Genomic DNA, 21,431 nt, shown 5'->3' with positions numbered 1-21,431 from the left:
AGCTTTTCACTTATTATGTGATTCAGAATTCTAGCAATTTGAGAATTTTTTTTATTTTTTTTTTTTAATAGGAGACTTCTAGCCGTCACATCATAAGTGGCCTATCTGTCCTTAAGTGTTCTTTCATACTAATGATTAATTAAAACTACTACAACAAATATTTTGAGAAGTTGAAGCAATCTATCCCAGCAAATGTTTCACAAAATATGACTTCAGCTAATTATACCCTTACATACTTTTTTTTTTCTTACCTCTGGCACTCCTTGTGCTGAAAAAGCATTATATGGTGGTAGTATATGAGTAACATTTTCATACCCCCGTGGAGGTGGTTCAAACAATGATGTATTGAAAATCTATCAATAAATAACAGAAGTCTCTGGTCAAACACTCTACCTCCAGCACAAGTTTGTACACTAAGCTTGGTTATTGCAAATGATATGCTAGTTTCCATAAACTGTTAGCAAAAAATACAATTCTAACTAGCATGCATAAATTCAAACAAAAAAAAACAGCAAGGGATATATAGCTGAATTTTTATAACGGAATGTAGATATGAATACAGAGAGATAAATCACTTGTCAGAAAATGCTCATCAGTCACTGCCTGAACCTAAGCAAAGAATTAGCTGAAAATTACCAAGTGGTGGCAATAAAAGACATGTAGTTCATCCATGCCATCACAGGTAATTTTTGTGATTAATCCCACCTGTATTATTATTATTCTTCACCTCTTTGCTAGTTATGCTCCAGTTAAATGTGCTGCCTTTTATTGCTAGGTATTATAACACTCTTGTTCCTCAAGGTTCATGTTCACTCTTTGTCACCATGTGAGATTATAGCTGAGAGACTGTTACAGGATTTCTGGAAGAATTTCTTAATTCTTTCACCTCTAAGCTCATGTCGACCCTGAGCACATATTCCTTAAGTTTCCACCAGGGCTGTTCATCCCTACCTATGTGCTACGATGCTTCTCTAGCAGTCCCGTCTCTTCTCCTTGCTCAGACTCCTTGTCAGATTTTACATCTACATCTTTATTTCCCTGTGTGCACAAAATGGAGAAGGTGACTGTAGACTGACTGTTTATTAATACTTAGGAGACACCACAGGAAGCTGGTAGGATCATGTTCAGAGCCAGTGAAAGGAGGTAGTTCTTCATACAATGAATAGTATCTGTGTGGCATTCCTTACCTCGGCATGTTGTGGAAGCAAAAATTGTACAGATGTTCAAGCAGAGATTGGATAGGTACTTGGGAGAGAGCTCTAAGAAGGGTCACTAACTGGATAAACTTGGAAAAGAAGTCTAATGAGGATTCTTAAAGAGACTAATTGCACCATGCTCAGAGAACCACTGAGATGAAAACAGGTAGACACTGGAAGATTTGCATGCCTTAAATACATTTCTTTGTTTTTAAACTTCCTGTGCATCCACTTAAGGCTGCTTATGTAAATAGGATACTGGCCTAGATGTATCCTTAATCTGAACCAGTATGGCCATGCTTAGACCTTATGGTTTATTGGTGTTAACTGCAGCTTCTCCACAGATCCTTTCTCTACTGTATGAGGCACTGAGACTTCTGCCACTCTGCTGTTCCGCTGCACAGTCGGGAAAGCCATTCCTAAATAAGAGTTCCCTTTGTGCTGGATTTTTTATGATATTATAAAGCACATGCTGGGATGAGTGAGTGGGAAAACAGAGGAAGACACTGTTTCTTTAAAGAAGTCTTACATAAATATAGTCTAATCATTAAAAAGATCACCTCATTCCCTTGATCATCAATTATTGAGATGTAGTTTGGCTGCGTTTCGTTCGGGTATGAAAGAAGCACATCATAATGAACAAGTTCTGCTGAATCCAGTCCAAATTCCTTCCACTGGCCTTGAATTTGTTTGGCAAGAAGAAGATTCTGTTCAGTTCCTGCGAGGTGAGGCAACTTGGTAAACGAGCTAGAATAAAACAGAAAACTGCGAGTAAGCAGCAAATGTCGAGGCACAATAGTGAACTAGGATCAGTGTGTATAAAGCTTCTCTTCAAGACACATGCATGAAAACTACGGACTGATAGTTAAAGTCTGAGCTGTGTAACATGTTTGTTTATCAGTTCACGTCAGGATAAGCACAAAATGTAGTCAGAGCAGAGTATCTTTCCTGAGGCCTTAAGATAAGGCAGCTGAACTTTTCTCTTTGTATAACAGAAATAGCCACATCTACACAGAAGCAATGAAAATCAGTGTCAAAGACATTCAGCAAAAGAATATGAACAGCATGCAAGGAGGGGAAGTAGATACAGGAAAGCTACACATTCAGAAAGGAGCCCTTCAAATAATTCTAGTATCTGATGTTGGGTTTATACATTGTTGGCATAACATTAACTAATAAGTTTAACATGAAAATCATTATGTCAAACTATCAGCACAGATTCTTTTTTTCTTAATCAAAAGCCTGAATAATAAAAGCCTTCTTAACAACACTTACATCCAGGTGAGATATAACACATAATGGTGATAAATAGGAACAATATCCAGCCCCTCTGGGCTACAAAAATCTGACTACAATTTGACTGACCCACTGAGCAAACAAGTTATGGTGAACTCTGATGAGTCAGTGGGTACTGAACACCAGCTTTGAATCCCCAGCAGGCTGCCCCATGAATGTCAGATACCATTCGTTACCAATAATTAGTGGTACCAAATATCATGATTAGTAGAACTTCAACCTGTCAGTTCAGACTATTTTCAACCCATGTAACAGCTTGTTCTTCAGTATGTGCTCCCTCAGCTTCCAAATGAGAATGTTGTGGGAGACAACGTCCAAAGCCTTGTTAAAGTCAAGGGTGTTACAGCCACTGCCATGGCCCCGCTCATCCATGTAGGCAGTCATTTCCTTACAGAAGGCAATCATGTTAACCATATAAACAAATGGCAAATATATGCTGAATGTTCTTAACTATCTTTGTGTCCTTCATGTGTTTGGAAACAGATTCCAGAAGGCTCTTCCAGGAAAAAGATTCCAGGGACTGAAGCAAAGCTGAGCAGCCCATGGCCCACCCAGGCTGTCCTTGCCTTACTTAAAAATGGGCACATCAGCCTTTTTTCAGCCACCAGGTACTTCTTACAATCACCAGAACTTCTCATCGACAACAGCTTTGCAATCATAACATCCAGGTCTTTCATGTGAACCCCCCTGGGCACCCTGGATTTGAATGCACCTAGATTCTCTAAGTAGACCACAACCATCTGCTCTCTGCTGTTGTCTTTCCCTCTCTTTAAAACTGAGCAGGTATGCACCGTGTTCCTTTACCAAAGTTTGTTGCCTGTTTTCTTTATGCACTTTAATTCTCTGGAGTATTTTAAGTGCCTTTTAATTCATTTAAATTAAGTTTAAATACTACATATGCCATAAGGAATAATATACTGAAGAACACATGATGCTTTTTTTTTCAGTTTTTCACTTCCAAATAGTTTCACCCTTTCCAGAGCTATGATTCAATGCTAAAGGTTAAAGTGTCTGCATTTTCTGAACCTCATAGTTTGTTTTACCCACTTGATAAAAGTAGATTTAGTAGTCTGAAAAAGTAAGAATATGGATCAAAATCCTTAAGTTCACATTTTTATATGCTTTTAAAAAACTTTTTGGATAGTGTATTAATGTAATTTTTCTGCAGTTCCTGCTTTTTATTTAAATTTAAGAAAAAACCCAAAACAGTATTAAGCATTTGGCCCATCATCAAAGCAAGCAGACAAAACAGATACCATTAATACCCTATGGCCAAGAAACTTTAGCATAATTGCAGAGCTATTTCATGCTGTCATCAGTCTCCATGTTGCCTAGACTCTCACTCAAACACAATCTTAAAAAAACTCTCCAATCTACTGAGAGCAACAAATATAAAGTAAGATAAGGCCTATAGACTTAAAAGGCTAATTGATGTTAGAAATGAGAAATTTCAGTTTTAGAATAAATGTACACAAGTCAAATTCTTCAGTAATCCTTTGATGTTTGTGATGCAGCTGCTGACTTACATGCTGAATAGCAATGTATTACTAACCAGAGGTTATATTTGTTTACTTTTTGTGTGAATATATCTGTTCCTCTGTGAAAGATACAAATATGAACTTTTTTTTTTTTTTTTTCGTTTCCAGTGGAATACACAGCAAAACAATTATTTCCATATCCTCAGCGTTTTAGATGTCTTGAAGAGACCTCATGGATGCAAAAAAGTGTATTTAATAAGAATTACATCATGCAAGATTTAACCAACCATACACACACACACTGTGCATGGACAGGGACCTTCATCAGCGGACAGGGTGTAATGGGATCTCAAGCTCTCAATTAACAGCACATTAGCCAACATGGACACGTTAAAGGAATTATCAATTTTAAGTACACATGTAACTCAGTGCCATGCAAACTTTGTAGCATTTTTAATGCTACGTGTTCAATATATTCATTTCCTATTTAGACCAGCTGCTCAAACTGAAGGTTTAAGGAGACAGTGGACAGATTATATAAAAAATGTAATGAATAGCAATCAGTGCATCTCAAATCCAGTAAAATCATCTCAGTCTGAGACAAAGCAAAGTTATCCAATGTTAGAGCTCCCGACACGTGTGAAATAAAACCAGACACTTATACCGCATTAAATCAAGACTATGGAAAATTATAATAAAAAAGCATGATAAGCTCTGGCAGTAATGCAGCTTGAGGGAAGTACACTTAACAGTACAACCACTCCAAAAAGGTAACTTCAAAAATGGGGAGGGGGAAACAGAAGGGTTGTGAGTCTCTCCCTTCTCCTTCCCCCCAGACATTCTGTACAAACCAAATACTTCCAAAGCATATTAACAGCTCTGCTTTCAGAGGCTGTTCCTTGGAGCTGATGTTATCACTTTCTGGCTTTTGTGACTGATAAAATTATTCAAAACCCAAGATGTGCAGGGCTTACCGAAGGAATTGCTTGATGTTTTCTGCTTTCATTTCAGCCACAAGTTTCTGTCGCACGTTTTGATAGACATCTGAAGAGTTGGGGGGTTTTTCGATCAGCTTTGTAAACCATCCTGAAACACATTTGAAAAGCTTGTTGCTTAGCAAGAACCCCAGTCCTCACATTTTAAACTCATGTGCAACCTAAAGCACTGAACAGTCTCATTAAAACCATGAGGATGAACAGGGCTTAGAGCACCCTCTGTCAGTGTTTGCTGGCTCAAACATGGAATTGAAGCAAAAAAGTAAAATATACTTCATTGACTGAACTACCAAAAAAGTGACATAGTTAAAAGAGTACACCCTAAAACTCTGGTAAATACAGTCCCCTTTTAAAGGCAGATTCATCTCATTAAACTGTAGTTTAAATTCTCGATTAAGTGTTTTCAGGGTGAAGATTGAATTCCTGATACTCATGATTAAATTCCCTTATTTAATTTAAATATATATATTTTAAAATATGTGTATAAGCATATTTAAAGTGAAGGTCTAGGAGTCAGCAGACAGCCTGCCAGCATTATAATAGTTACAGATTTGGGGAAGGGTGGGGTTAGTCTATTTAATAAGTGAAGGAAGAAAGTTAACTGTGACCCAAGTCAGTTTTTAAAAGTTAAAGATTTTTCAGTAGCCATAAATCTGCAAGGAGAGAGTATATCCACTATATGAATTTGTCTTTAAACAAACAAACAAGGAAACAAATGATATTATAGTTAGAAAATCCCAAACTGGGAAAATTGTCAAAATCAAGCCAAGTATATGTGCTGTCACCTGCACAAGATCTACGACTTGTTTGCCTTAAATACAATTGTAGTAACACTCAATTTAACCATGGTACTGGATCAGAGCAAAAGTCCATCTTGCCCAGTATCCTGTTTTGGAGCATGGCCAAAAGAGGATGTTCAGGGAAAGTATAAGAATAGCACAAACACCAGAAATTTGCAGTTCAGGGATCTCTTAAATCAAATTAATGTTTTTTTTATATTTAATAGCCCTTATGGATTTTTCTTTCATGTTTTAGCTTTAGGTGCGTGCTACAACACAAGTTTAAAACAGATGTGCAACTCTGGACTTAAAATGCTGCAAGTGACTGCAGAAAAGAATCTAATGTTCTAGCAAAGTTCATGATGAAAAATTCAGCAACTCCACTCTTGGCTGTTGGTCAAAAGTCCTTCTGTACATTCTTCCCTTAATTTCTAAAATAGTAACTGAAAAGGAGTATTTAAATAAAAATCAGGAAATACAAATAAAAAATAATCCTTGCAGTTTTGCAATCACAGAAGTCTTAAACCCTTCTATTAATCTCTCCTCTTTCAACATCTGACTACCCATTACGGGAAGCTGTCAACTCACCAGGGCTCATCTTGGGCTGAAGCACACAGCACACCCTAAAGACCCAAACTGCTAGAGATAGCAACCTGTTACAAAAACAGTGGGACAAGTATTTTAAAATGTCCCTAAAACCCAGTAAAAGCTCCCTGATGGGGAGTTAATCACAACAGGGATTGCACACAAGTATCCGGAGAGGGCAAAGGCTGCGGGCTGAGCCCCCGTGTCTCTGTACTCACCTGCAAGAAAGCCCAGCAAGAAGCAGCCCAGCAGCCCGGGGCAGCTCAGCCATGTGCAGGCGGTGGCCTTGCTCCTGGTCATACGGGCAACGGTGGCCGGCAGCTTTGCAGGCTGCGAGGAGGGCAGACAAGCAGCTGCCTTCCTCCTCCTCCTCCTCCTCCTCCCTCTTCTCCTCCTCTTCCCGCCCTCAGCCACAGGGCTGACCCTGGCTTCTGTGTTTCTCAGCTCTCGTTCTGGTTAACCAGCCTTAATCCCAGGATGATGATAAAGTGATTTTCTGAGTTCAATAAAACATTCATTTCTGTCTCACCCCACAAGACGGTTTGTGTGTAGCTGTATGTGTATCTCTGTAGCAAATGTACATTTACACTGTGCACGAAGCAATGCATAAATACTATTTTAAAGGATAATTTCTATTCATTGTCAGGACTTTCTGGTTTTGAAAGTTCCTGTTTTAGGCTTAATCACAATTAGAATTTGTTCCAGTGGAAGTGTCCAAGAGATGAAACGGAGGAAGGGAAAACTTGTTTTGCCCTTACAAAGGAAGCACTGAATGGCTCCCCTTTATAATCTGTGGTTGTATTAATCCTTGGCAAATGATGAATACTTAGAGCTGTTCAGAATACCACTTAGATTAGCCAATGGGGACACTTCCAGACGTCATCCAATTTGCAGCTGGGAAAAATTGCAAAACTATTTCCCATATTCTCTAGCTTTTTTACATTTTGGATTACAAGGTTCCTAGGATCAAGTTTTCCTGGTATAATTCAGCGAAATCCATCAGTGTATCATGGGAAAGGACCCATATTCAGCCCAGGGAATAGTCAAGATATTTTCATAGAATCATCATATTTTGTACAGACCTGCTTTAGCCCTGCACATCACTCCCTGCTGATGAGCTGCTGCAAGGCTACATGGAAGCCAAGGCTGATCTTTCTGGAACTGAGGACCTGCCCATCTAAGACCAGTTATCTGGCAGAAGACAGGAAAGCTTTTCTGGGGCTTGGACATGATCTGAGTTCTTACCAATCATTCCCAAGTGGATACATTTTGTGAAAGAAATGGCAGTGTTTCAAGTATCAAAACTTTCTTAAATATACCTGGTTGAGATGAAAATATTCAGAAACAGCTGAAAAAAAACCGCTTTAATGTCCTAATTATTTCACTAAAGCTTTGCAGATCTTAGAGAAGAATTACACCACTTGGATATTCTGCACCAGTCACAGCCACTGTCTTAAGCGTAAGTCTGGATGTCCTTGTTCAAATGAAAAGCACGTCCAGTTTTGTGATCTTTTTTTTTCTGTCATTTCCCAACTGCTCATAAGCCATCACAAATTCTGAACAGCAAGGACTTTTCACACCAACATCTCACTTGACATATACAAACCAGATGGAATTCCACCTACAGAACTTATAAAGAATGAGCATATTGATGTATTATTAGCATTTATATAGCACCACAGGTGTAGGACTGGCACATAATAGACAGTAAAGTGACAAGGGCTTTTGGAGATTGCTATTAAAATTAGGCATCACATGATTATAACATCAGTGGAGGAAGAAGGTAAGTATAGCAGCAGTGAGAAAGTATGAAATATATTTATTTCTACGTCTATGTCTTTTTAAAGTGATAAGGGCATCAGAAATGCTGAGGTTGAACAATAGCAGCAACCAAGTGGCTTCTACCACTTAAAATAAAGTCCTAGTACTATTAGTTATTAGTTGTGGCATATTCATGGATTGGCCACTGGTGGAGTATATGTTCCACTTAAATGAAAGCATAATTTACAGTATAAATCTATGCCTTGAATCATACACCCTCCACAACAGGACAGAGGCAGGAACTAAGATGGAAAAGCTCATGGGTTGAGGTAAAGACAGGGACATCACTTGGTAATTACTGTCATGGGCAAAACAGACTCGACTTAGGGAAGAATAATTCAATTTACTGGAAATTAAAACAGACTTGTAGTGAGAAACAAAGACAGAAATTAGAACATCCTCTCCCACACCACACCCGATTTATACAGCTTACCTTTACTTGTTGACTCCTGATTCCTCGGTGCCATAGCGCTGCCATGTACGACACAGGAGGCCGCCTGGGATCACGCCCTAGGATATCTGAAGTGAGCTAACTAACACCTAACTTTGAGCACTTCAATTATTCAGTACAGAGAGTGTTTAGTTCCTAACAGAAAAATACCCAGTGGCACCTGGGAGCTCATAGAGTGTCCGAGACCTCCAGACAGAGCAAACCAGTACAGGGCAGCATTTATATCAGGCCTGCCCTGCTCTGGGGTAGCGGCTACAGGTCAGGGGAGACTTCTCACAACCCCTGAAGTGACACTGCAGAGCCTGTGTACAGATGACTGAATCCTGCTCTGTGCAGGCAGGTGTGAGCCGACTGTCCAGAGACTGAGCCAGTGGAATTCCAGGCTATAAAACTGGAATTAAAATAAGTATTTAGTGCAATTTCAGATGCCTTAGTATGTCCCACGTGGATATGCATTTTTCCCAGGTCCAGTAGTCTGCTGACTTCATGTCTATTCATAGGACATCAGGCTTTCTGACAGCCCAAGTGGCACTAGGTCGGTATGTCAAAGACCTGAACTGCTCCCCAGTGTTTAGACACCACGTTTATTTGTCTGCACCCTCATGGTGGGCTCCACCTCCCCCTGCCCCAGCCCTGACAGCAAGGAGGAGGCCGAGGGGAGGTGGGGTGGGCTGGGGGCGATGGGGGGCTGTGATGTGGTCGCAGCCCTGGGCGACAGGCTGTCCCCACCCAGACAGGAGCACAGAGGGCTCTCCATGTTGGCCGTTTTCCTCAGAGGCCCGGGTTATCATCTGGCCCACTGCATCTGGGTAAATCTGAGGAGCAACAGCCCTTTTTCCCTGGGCAGCTGAGGGCTGGGCCGTCCATCAGCCCCTGGCAGCCCCTCCCCGGTTCTAGGGTGGCTCTGCCAGAGCAGAACGTGGGCAGGGGCCGTGTCACAGCGGGTCGGGGACAGCCGGCCCAGGGGGGTGACGAGGGCTGGGCGGAGAGCCAGGCTGGAGGCGAGCTGGTGGGTGAGCCAAGGCCGAGGTGAGAGGCCAGGGAAGAGGGCAGGGAAGGGCACAGCTGGGCCACAGGCAGGGAGGCAGGGGCTGCCTGGGGTGCCACACTCAGTGCCTGCTCTTCCTTCGCCTTCCAGGGCCAGAGGCCCCAGAGAGGACGTGGCCGGACCAGGGCGCACCCCTGTCCTTGGCCACTCAGCCAGAGAGATCTGAGATCTTCCACAAGGACAGAAAGATAAGGAATCAAAATAACACCCGGCTGGTGCCGTTTTGGAGCTATCTGCTCCTGCAGCAGCCTCAGCAATGTCGTGGCCGTGCCCCAGTGGGAGCAGGCTGGTGGTGGGTTGGTGACGTGACACCCCAGGACGGGTGTCTCCAGGCTGCTGGGGAGATGGGGACTGATGGTCCCGGCCTGAGGCTGGGGAGCCCTGGGCAGGGGGTGCCCACGGTCACTGAGGGTGGCTGCTCCCGCTGTTTGTACCTACTGCCCAGACAGGGACGCGACTAGACCCTGGCACACTCCCATCCCCTCCCTCCTCAGCCACGCGGCTGGAGATTTCTGCAGCTTTCTGCAAGCCCGTGACCTGAGGACAAGGAAGCACACACAGCCCCAGCCCGCACCCTGCCACGGCCCCACAGGCGGCTGGAACCTCCCCACAGCCTTGGACAGGGGGAGCTCCGCGACACAAACCAACCTCGAAATAAAATTTCTGACGTATGAACCCCTTGGCTGGCTCTTCTGGTTTGGGGGGTGGGGGTGGGGGAAGACTTTTGGGCCTTTTCTTATTGTCCTTATTGCCTTATGATATGGATATATGTGGGTGCATATATATAATCTATATAATGTGCAACATATACACATATAGAGATGTATTATCCATGTCAAGGGTATCTATGTATAAATAAGTATATATTTGTACACATTTGTACACTCACATAGACACATACAGAGATGTCTCTACATATCTGCATATTGTTCTATATGAGCCCTTCTTGATCTAAAGGAAGCTCAGAGCCGATCAGAGAGTGCTCTGGGATCGTGTTTCAGAACATATCGAGGAGTCACTCACAGAGCAGTATGGAAACATGCAGGTCACGAGCCAAGAGTCACTCCGATGAGGAGGGATGTCGAGGGCATTCTGTGTGATATGGGCTCCACACAGACCTCACAACAAGGTTTGATGTCAAGAGCACAACGAGGATGTTTTGTGCTTGATCTCTGGTAATTTTCATCTGAGGCCATCAAAGAAAAACTTTTCATTTTCTTACCTGATCTGTCTCAGAAAACATCCATTATCCATGGAATTTCTTACAGATTCACATACCCATGCATGTGGCTGCTATTCTGAATTTCTTGATTGAAATATTATCACAGGCTGCATCCAATCCAGGGCAGACTTTTACTGAAGATTTTTTCCAATCTTTCATTATATAGATTTAAAACCACCCTCAAATTTTCAGAAATTTAAAATCTAAGTCAATGTCAGCAATACAATACTGGTAGCTTACTAATATCTTAGTAACTTCTCAAAATCACAGTAGAATCTTAAGTTTTACCAAAGCATGTAAGCTGATTTCTGTGATTCAGGTGTCTCTGGGCAGACTATGTTGTGAGAACTGGCATAGCACCCTTTTAATTCCTATGTAAGGGACTATATAAGGAAATCTCATTTGCTGCTCTTTTATGACCTAGAGTACTAAATTTTTGTGGGCTGACCTAGAGACCCTGAATATGTTGCATTATGTCTGTTAAAAGTGCTGGCAAACCAGCACAGAATGGGCCAAACAGGCATTAGAGGTGAGATTCATCTCATTTAGACATGTACAATGCCAATTCCCCACCTTCTGAAGCAGGCTTCCTATTGCAGAAATCGGTAAGGAGAAACAGGTGCTTTGCTTCAGGCATTGATTTAGAATGAAACAGGTTATACCTTAGAAGTGTGGGGTTTCTTTTCCTCTCATTACAGAGTGAGTCTTGGACATAACTAGGATATTAGCATGGACAAGAGAAGTTCAGTGAAAAGAATGAGCAATACAGGGGGCCTTATATTTCATATGCTTAAGTCATTTTAACTTATTCTATCCTCTTTTTCTATTTTTAGTGCAGATTATGTTGAACTAGAGCTGATCTTAATGAATGCTGTTGAGCAATGCAAAATGCTTAACCCCATTAAAAGAAGTGACCACTCAGAATTTGAAATGATCTCTCTGCATATACCGCTTCAAAAAGGGATGCAGATGAAAAATCTTGTGCTGCTGAAGAAGATTTTATGATAGTCCTGATCAAGGTTGAGGAAGAATGAGATATATTCACAGCTGTGGTAGGTTAATCTTGGCTAAGGGCCACAGCCTTACCCCGCTGCTCACTCACTGCCCCTCCTCAGTGGGACAGAAGAACAGAGGATGGAAATGTTTGTGGTTTAGAGATAAAGACAGAGAGATTGTCAACCAGTTACAGTCATGGGCAAAATGGACTTGACATGTGGAAAATTAATTTAATCTGTTGACAATTAAAATAGATTTGGATAGCAGGAAACAAAGACAAAAATTAAAACAACAGCTTCCCTACCTTTTTATCCCAGGTTGACCTTCACTCCATCACTCCTGACTCCTCCAACACCTCCACCCCACACGGCACAGGGGGTGGGGAATGGGGATTATGATCAGTACCTAACTGCCCCTCTCTGTGGCTCCTTTCGCCTCCCACTGTTCCCCTGCTCCCGTGTGGGCTCTCCACAGGCTGCAGTTCATTCAGGAAATGTCAGCTGCTCTGGGGTGGGGTCCTCCACAGCCTGCAGCCTGGAGATCTCCTCCACCATGGCCTCACCCCCAGGCTGCAGGGCAACACCCACTCCCGCACCTGGAGCACCTCCACCACCACCTTCTCCTCCTCGTCCTCCTCTTCATAAGGAGGTTCCTTGAGGGGGTGGAAAAAAACAGAGATCTTGGCTGCCCTGGACTGACCCATGCACTGATGGAAATGATTGAGCAGTTTCTCTGTGTTTCCTTGACTGTGTGATGGCTCAGACATACCAGAGCAGGAGTGGGAGTTTGATACAAATGGCAGGAAAGTTTGTTACTCAGAAGAGCCCTGGAGTTAAAACATTCCCCTCAGAAAGTGAAGTCCTCTGTGAAAAATTGTCATTCTGACTAGGTTGAGGTGCTCTAATTATTGGCTAATCTGAGCTGATTTTTTTCTCTCCTAAACTTCAAATCTTGTAAAGGAGTGAAATATTCACTGGGAAAGAAAGTGACAGTCTCATAAACCTGTCCTGAAAACTCACCCAGTCATGTTTAAATTATGCTCTTCATCAGGCATAGAAAAGTAATGAACCTCACATATGTATTGCTTGAGCAAATTACTGAACAACTGTGCTGTCAACTGTTTGAAAATAAGTTAGTCTCTTTCTCATGAACTGTTGTAGTTCTACTCCAATGTTGAAGAAAGCCATATTCTGAAACCTCATATTTTCATAAATTGGAATTTCTGGCTTCTTTCCAGCCCTAAATTATTGAATATTTATTCTTCTTTCCCAGCTGAATAAGGGATTATTTACTGCTTCTTCCATGAACCTGTCAGAGTGGGTCCAGAGGAGGCCACAAAGATGATCAGAGGGATGGAACAGCTCTCCTGTGAGGACAGGCCGAGAGAGTTGGGGTTGTTCAGCCTGGAGAAGGGAAGGCTCCAGAGAGACCTTATTGTGGCCTTCCAGTACTGAAAGGGGGCTTATAAACAAGATGGGGTCAGACTTTTCAGTAGGGTCTGTAGTTATAGTAGTTATAGGACAAGGGATAATGGTTTTAAGCTAAAAGAGTGTAGACTAAATAGAAGGAGGAAATTTTTTACAATGAGGGCAGTGAAACACTGGCACAGGTTGCCCAGAGAGGTGGTAGATGCCCCATCCCTGAAAACATTCAAGGCCAGGTTGGACGGGGCTCTGAGCAACCTGATTGAGTTGAAGATGTCCCTGTCCATGTCAGGGGGGGTTGGAGTAGATGATCTTTGGAAGTCTGTTCCAACTCATTCTATTCTATGAATCAGCTTGGTATGCTGTGGAGGCCAGTGTATGGAGTGACGTTACTGCATGAGAATTTTTGTTGTCCCTCTTGGATCATATGTATTTTATACACAGATATTTGAAATTGCTTGTTCATATGTTGCAAAAGTATCCCTGGGCTATCTCATCTACACACTTCCTGGGAAGATGAGAAAAAGAGCATATAAAGGCTAAATAAATACCATTCACCCAGGAGATCAGAAGTTTAAAGTCAGCTTTATCATAACAAAATTTATAGATGCTGTTGGCTTCCCTTTTGGAAGGGGGAACATGGTGTAGAAATTCAGATGCTTCTTAAAGAATGTGGGGAGAGAGCAAAGAGGAGCTAGAACTAAGTTTTGCAAAAGAAGGGAGGGGGAATAAAGCTAGCTCTTCATATACCAGCTTCCATTTTCCTCAGTGCTTACGCTTCCAGCTAGGGTTCTCTTTAGCGTTGTTTTTTTTTTTTCTCCTTTCATGTCCCTCTTTTTTTCCTGTACTTCTTTTACTTTCTGCTCTTTGCTGGTACTACCAATTCCAAGACAGGCAGCATAAGGAATGCAGTATCTATCCTGTATGTTCACTGTTTCCTGCGTCTTGGGATGTGGCCTAAATAACCCACTACACACATTACTAAATCACAAAGCCAAAGTTGTAGAATCATGTCTTACAAATGATCCTCAGAACAACTGAAGCCAGATTAAAATGAGCTTGATAATGGTGAGGTCTTAATTACAGCATGCCTGGAATGCAAAATCACATCTGTGAGGAGGTGTAAAAAGCTGCTCCAAATCAAACCTCATCTCATTCTTAGCTATTACTGAGCATCTCACTTAGCAGCCAAGGAGAGAGCTCAGAGCTTTTAACATAATCAGTATCCCATAAGACTCATCTCTCTTTGAGTAACTTCCTGACCAAACCAAAACCACATCTGTCAGTCACCCTATTCTTTTACATGGGCTTTTCCTGCTAGCACTTCTACTATCCGTGAGAGATACTGCTAAGACTGCTTCTCTGAGAATAGTTGGGTATTTTATTCAATGCTGAAAATACCAATCTTAGCCTAAATGTAATCAACGTTAAGAGCCTAAATGTAATCAACGTTAATACTTGAGGCTGATGGGAGATAAAACCGGTTCCAAGTAGTCGCAAAAATTATGCAAGACAAGCAACATGAAAAGATTAGGGGGAGAGATTTATTTTCTCAGACCAGATGACAAAACTGGAAAAAAAGCACAAAATACAGACAAACTCCTGAACACACAGTACTTCTTCAAATTAATACCACTTTTAAAACTAGCAAGAAAACTATTGGTTACAGCATAGGCCTCATACTGAGCTCAGGAGTAGTGAGAATTGCACATGTTGAGAGTGAAAACAAGAGTGAGGTTCAGCTGAAGGTAGCAGAACTTGTAGATAGCTATATATAATCTACTTAGTTAAAAAAAATAACCCCAAACAACAAACCCCAAACCATAACAAAAAACCCCCCAAACATGGTAAACTAGAAAAGCTCCAAAAATGGCAGATACACATGACAAATGCAAAACTAGCAGGCATTTGTTTGTTGAATGCATAATGATGCTATGCAGCCAATTAGCAAAATCACAAACAGTACAAACACAAATACACAGAATTAATCCCAGGGCTTGTAAACTGTAGGTTGTAGCTGCTCAGCAACTGGGCCCCAAAGGTTAATATCAGCAGCAAGAAAGATATGCTACTGTTGTGCTGCTTGGCCTGTTGTTTGACCAAAGGTTGAACTTGTGGCTAGAGAGATCAAAGTGCCCTGGTGCGTGGGAAAGGCAGCTCTTGCAGGAAAATGGCAACAGGGGAATACTCAACCGCAATTTCAAATGAGTAGTTTCCTTCTGACTCTGCCAGTTGCAGTTCCCCAAAACTCTCTCATGGCCTCTGCAGTCTATCTGACTACTAGGTTAACAGAGTAGTAGTTTTCGATGCTTTGAGTCGGAGTCTCTGTTATCTTGAACTTCAGGAGTCCATTATCAGACTCCAGTTAAAATAAAGTTTACATTGCTGTCAGCTGACAAGTTCCTCTTGCAAACTTTGACCCTTTCGTCTACAAGAGGAATGTACCTAGTGAGGCAGAGTAAAGGACCATGCATTGAACATAAATCAAACAATATCTTCCATCACGTACAAGAAGTTTCTCAAGAAGACAGAGCCAGCCTCTTCAGTGGTGCATGACAAGAGGATGAAAAACAAGTCATAAACTGAAACAACGCAGTTTTGTCTGGATACAAGGAAAAGCTTTTCCATCATAAGGGCTGTGAAGCACTGGAATATGTTGCACAAAGATGTTATGCGATCTCCATCCTCGGAGATTTTCAAGACTGGACTTGATAAAACTCTGTGCAACCTGGCCTGACCCTGGAGCTCACTGTGCTTTGAGCAGGAGTTTGCACTAGAGATGTTGTGAGTTCTCTTCTAACCCCATGATCCTATAATTGTGTGATATTCTTCCATTTACTACAATCCCCTGCCCTGGGGATCTGCTGTCCATCAGGTGAAAGAATACAATTTATTCTGACTCCAGCTGTGAAAGTTGGCTGCTCTGCTCCATGACGGTATTGTGTGTAGTCCGACAGCACATTTCAAACTGCTCATACAAGCAGAGAGGAGCACAGGTCCCATCTGAAAGAGCTTGACTACCTGCGATTTCTCTGTCTCAGCTAAATCAACACTTGAAATAAGATCTGTGTCAACAGCATCTTAATTTAGAAATTATGCCGCCAGGTCAACAGACTTTCCAGCCAAAGAAACACTAACATTGCTGGTTTCATGAAAGCAAGCATTTATTTTAATACAAGTATAGTTTCTATCTTTTCAACACACATTTCAACAATATTGGTTAGTAATTTAGATGTTCATTTAGGATGGTCATTGTGTGGACTTCTTTGGAAAATTTTCAGACCATCCAATTTATGATCATGATAGGAAGTACTTTCTTAAAAAAATGCTGCTACTTTTTCACTTCACCTCCAGATTCTTTAATGAAATTGCTCAAACTGGAAAGGATCCTCTCAACAATGCCACAGTTCCAGCTAGGTTCTTCCCTCTGCTTACTAAATGCTTATAAAGCTCCTGTCTTATAATTAGGTCTGCTGCTGTATATAAATCAATGACTCGGTGAGTTTGTCTGCAATAACTGTAAAAGCCAAATGAGTGTTTGCAAGGAGCTGTCTGGCATTAGGATCTTAGTTCTTCCAAGTATTACTTACAGCATGTTTAGAAAATAAAAGAACTGAAAGTTGATTATAGTAAACAGCTCTGCTAATGGCCATCTCTAGCTAAAAACACCTGTGGTTACATGAACAGCTGGCTCAGGTTAGATGATGAATAAATTGTAAATTCAACATACTAAGTTGATTTTAGGTTTTGTTCCTGTTAACAACTGATTTTTTTTTTTTTTTTTATTTAATTCAACAGTCCTTGTTGGCCAATTACTGTGGAATAGTATCAGAGCTTGAGAGCCAAATCATCTGTCTGGTCAACAACATTTGCCAGCGTTAAATTTCAACTCACTGTAGAAGTCTAGAAAAAGTCTTTAAAGTTCTACTTTGCTGAAGGTGAATTAGCACACAAATCTTATCTTGACTCCTTGTGTAGGAAAGGATTTGACAGTCAGGGTTTGAGTTAGCTAATAGGTATGCCCCTGAGATACCCTGGCAGATCTAATAAAAAATGCAGATGCTTAAAAAGTAGTTATTCCTGTAGCTGGCTTCAAATTGTCTGCCTTTTCTTAATAGACTGCTCCATAGCATACCACCTCTCTGCACATGTGGCTGGTTCAGACAGTTTTCTGAGCTCTAAAAATCAATGGACTGGAAATGTTTCTCAGCGCAGCTACAAAGTTTGCAAGAACATATTAACAGACGGTGCTTTTAACACATATTACTTATTTATTTAACCGTTGTTCCCCACTTGTTTGGTAGAAACTAGATGTCTTCATTTCCTGGCACTTGTCAGTTGGCCCAAATTTGATTATAAATGTGAAATGTGACCCTTGTTTCTTTGTATCATCCTAGTAAATGAGTCATGTGAAGTGACATTTCTCGAGGCATATACAACTATTGTTTCATTTTTTGCTTTTTGTTTAGAACTCATAATCCTAGTGACAAACATAGGAAATGGACAGTTGCATATGCATCCATGCATATATTTTGACATATGAGTTGGACAGCTGACTACAGATCATGTAGCTTCAGTAATTAGCTACATAAGCTTTGCCCTTTGCTGTCCAGCAATAACACCAGCCACTTCTGCCTGGAATAATCTCTGAGGAGCTGAGGGCTACAGTGGCTCTGTCTAGACTGCATGGAAGACTGACAGTAAGAAATGATTTAGTCAGAAGAACGTTCTTACCAGAATTTGCATAGAAGTTCTTGAAGACTAAAAAGCATCTTTATTTTAAATTTAAAAACTGATCAAGAACTTTAGAATGGGCCATAATGTGTCTAAATGATAGGTGCTACCTTGTCTAACTTGGGGCTTGCAGAACTAGACACCTGTGCTTCCTTCCTCACAGAAATGAAGGAGTCTGAGGTATACACTTACAAGCACAGACACCTTACCATGGAATACCCATCCTGCCTACCACCTCTTGTCTGTATTTCCCTCTCTCAGCAAGGCCCAGATAAACATGCAAAGATGTCTTAGCACCTCTTGAAGATGCTGATGAACAGGCACAAGTTGCAGCCCAGTATATGGAGGAAAACCAGAATGAGTGCTGGTTTCTCATAACAAATTTGTAAATTGTGGTGGTTTTGTGTAGCAGGGTCAGAAACACCAAAGATGATGCTGGATAAGCTAAGGATAAGAATCACAGTGGCTGTCTCAAAAGAAGTCAGCACCAAGTATTAGGCTTCTCAGAATGGAGTTCAGAAAAGCTTCATGCTGACAAGCGAGTTGGGGAAAGACCCTCATTGACAGCATGGAGCATAGGGTCTTAGATCTCTTTGACAGGAGACTGGGTTAGGGCTTAGGGAACAAGTTGGACTGAGTCCATCTAAAACATTATTTTAAAATTAAGCAAGGCTCCATTTGCTTTACAAATTCAAATGCTACAGGTTGTGGTTTGCACTGAACAAAGATGGGTCACAAAGCAGACCCAAATGTGTGAGAAGGCACTGGACAGTTTGAATTCCACTTTACCAAAACATCATGTAAACCACTGCATTACAACCAGTTGCTTCCTCTCTCTGGATTAGTTAGCCTTGAGTTTTTTGTGTGCAGGGGAACAGAGTCAATAGGAAAGGGAGAACTTCTGTTCCTATACCCTGTTCCCTGCAGTGATTAGGTGAAAGCCCAGATTATTTTTTTTTTTAAAAATGAATGTTGCTGTAGTTTAAGAGTGTAACTATCTCTGTATTTTGTGAGGTCCTCAGCCCTGACATTGCATATTATCTGCTAGCTATTGCCAAAAAGAGCTCTAATTAAACTTAAATGGAATAATGCTATGGTTAGGCCAGAGATTAAAAAATTGTGTTTTGGGCTGAGCGAAAAATTTGCTGACAAAGTTTACAGGTCACTTAGGGAAAGATCATCCCAATTTTGGAGTCTGGTGCTTCAGTTTATCCTCCTTAGCAATAGAAAAATACTTTTTGTACTCAGCTAGTTAACAGAAGCTGTTTATTGCTGCTCCTTTCTGAATGGTGCATTTGTATTATCATCATTGCCTTGATTACTGCAGATAAAATCCTCTAGGTCAACCTAACTGATGATCTAAACTAACCTGGCTCGTTTTGCCAGAGGTGGCTTGTAGACCAACATAATAAACTCTCCACTGGCAAAAGGAGCAGTGGAGCAGCCAGCAGCAATGAAGTAGGTAGTAGTCTTTTGAGCAGCCTGTCATAGGAATAAACTGCACACCAAAATTAGAAATACAGACTCTACAAAGACAGTAATAATCTGGTATACTTTCAAACTAAGGGTATGATCTTTGCTTCTAGTTGTCTTCATATTAAAAATACCTTAATATGGGAAGAGGCATAGCCGGGGTAGATTTTGGATAAAAGAATAAAAGTAGGTCTTAATCTCAAAAGACATGTTCTGTGAGATGATGTCTGACAAGATGTATTGCCTTGATTTTACTCTGGTGACTTAGGTGGCTTCTTGCCTTTTATTTGCAACCAGCTGCAAGAGTCAGCATGTGAAAGAAGAACATTATGGATGAGTATTCTGGGCTGTCTGCCCAAAATTTGTTATGATCATTATACATCCTGCACACGGTATGTGACAGTTTTACCACCTTCATAACATGAATCTTTGTGTAAAAGGAGAGCTGAAAGGGCCATCCTGGAGTATAATTATGCAACTGCAAGGTAAATAATCAGAAGTTAACAAAAAATTAGAAACAGGAAATGACTTCTGGTCTCCTGATACACAATGAAGACTCCCATAATAATCAGGCTAGCAAAATTCAAAGCCCTGAAAATAAATCCAGTGATTAGTAATTTTTAAAACATGAAGCTGAGAGAAAACATGAAAGTTTTTCACTCTCACTTCAGAAGATATCTAAAGCCTGAGCTCTCTGAGTGTGGTGCATTACACAGTTAACACTGTTAAATTCATTCCACTTGGGTATATTGTTTGCAAAGAACAAGACTTTTTTGATTTTCTGTTCTTTATATCTTTTTCTGTAATAATCCTCCTAGTGTTTTTAAATGCTCTGTTTTTAAGGCTTCTGCAAACTGTCATATGTAGTCTTCATTGATGATTATGTTGTTGATATTTAAGCTACTTCTTTCAGTGTTTCTGCTGCTGCCTGCACAGTGAAGGCTGCAATGGAAATCTGCTTCTTAACTTCTTCCCAGGCTTCATGTTGATCAGCTTTGTTTTTAATGTCAAACATGGCATCGTAGATCCCTGGGAATGATTCTCCTGCATACTTGTTATGGCTGCTTGGAGCAAAGATAACATGTCTGTAGGGAAGTTGGAGGGAAAAAAAAACCCACCCCAATATTCTGCATTAGGAAGATATTAGGAAAAAAAAGGTAAAATTAATCTGTTTCTGTATCATCTGTTAAATTCTTGACACTGAAGATGTATATAAATTAGATTATTGCAGCAATAGTACTTATAATCTACGAAGCAAGAAAATAGCATAAACTACACTATCCATGTGAATTGCAGAACTTTATAGCTAAGAGTACTTGAGATGAAGTTGACTAAAGTATTTACCTTTCTCTCATGTTAGATGAAATAGAGAGATAAAAAGTCAGCTTCTTTTCTCACAAATATACAGTCTCCAACAGATACAGGTATGCTCTGAGGTAGGAAAGTTGATGCTTTAACAAGAGACTGTTCTCCACAGATTTTTAATCAAAAGCTATCAGAGGTGAAAGGACTGTAGATATTAAGTTGTCCTTCTACAGTTGCTTTTTAGTGGAAACATTACTGTTCTGAATTATGCAGGCTGGTAGAAGGACCAAAAAGTTAGACTTGACTGTTATGCCTCTCAAACAAGATTTACTTCTTGAAATGGATGAGAGGACTACTAAATTGACCACTGCTGTTGAAGCATTGCATGACTGTTTGCTATAATAGATCAAATTGCAGGTACTTCAGCTATACTCTATTTCACTTTCAAATAATAATAACTTCCTAGAGATCCTTTATCACTGAAATTACTTAACTGAGTCCAGGGCCAAACTTATAGATAAGTTTAGAAGCCCAATGAAATCAACAGAAATGGGTTTACTGATCTGCATAGGCTTCCAACAAGACTTTTCCTCATTCTGTATAATGCATCTCACTGAAATTTCCCCTA

At 40.8% G+C, this 21,431-nt stretch overlaps 2 protein-coding genes across 6 annotated transcripts in view; both read right to left on the bottom strand.

The window, feature by feature from the left end:
• LOC113476441 (N-acetylated-alpha-linked acidic dipeptidase 2-like) overlaps nucleotides 1-6,701 on the bottom strand; it is a 34,264-nt gene extending 27,563 nt beyond the window's left edge. For 4 of the 5 annotated variants that reach the window (XM_026842054.1, XM_026842061.1, XM_026842078.1 and 1 more), the window contains exons 1-4: nucleotides 6,548-6,701; nucleotides 4,945-5,056; nucleotides 1,757-1,943; nucleotides 252-353 (exon numbers count right to left, since the gene is read on the bottom strand). In XM_026842054.1, coding sequence (XP_026697855.1) covers nucleotides 252-353; nucleotides 1,757-1,943; nucleotides 4,945-5,056; nucleotides 6,548-6,629 — 483 coding nt within the window. In that variant the 5' untranslated portion in view covers nucleotides 6,630-6,701. The remainder of the gene's footprint in view (nucleotides 1-251; nucleotides 354-1,756; nucleotides 1,944-4,944; nucleotides 5,057-6,547) is intronic. The other variant, XM_026842087.1, reaches the window with a different exon arrangement.
• Nucleotides 6,702-14,838: 8,137 nt separating this feature from the next.
• Nucleotides 14,839-21,431, bottom strand: part of LOC113476470 (glutamate carboxypeptidase 2-like) — a 31,685-nt gene continuing 25,092 nt past the window's right edge. The window contains exon 18 of the mRNA XM_026842109.1: nucleotides 14,839-20,583. Within this exon, the coding sequence (XP_026697910.1) occupies nucleotides 20,394-20,583 (190 nt within the window). The 3' untranslated portion in view covers nucleotides 14,839-20,393. The remainder of the gene's footprint in view (nucleotides 20,584-21,431) is intronic.

This window comes from Athene cunicularia (genome assembly GCF_003259725.1).
Source record: "Athene cunicularia isolate RWA chromosome 1 unlocalized genomic scaffold, athCun1 chr1_part1, whole genome shotgun sequence".
Lineage (NCBI taxonomy): Eukaryota > Metazoa > Chordata > Aves > Strigiformes > Strigidae > Athene > Athene cunicularia.
Note: the sequence above shows the minus strand (reverse complement) of the source record. Positions and strands in the feature narration are given on the sequence as shown.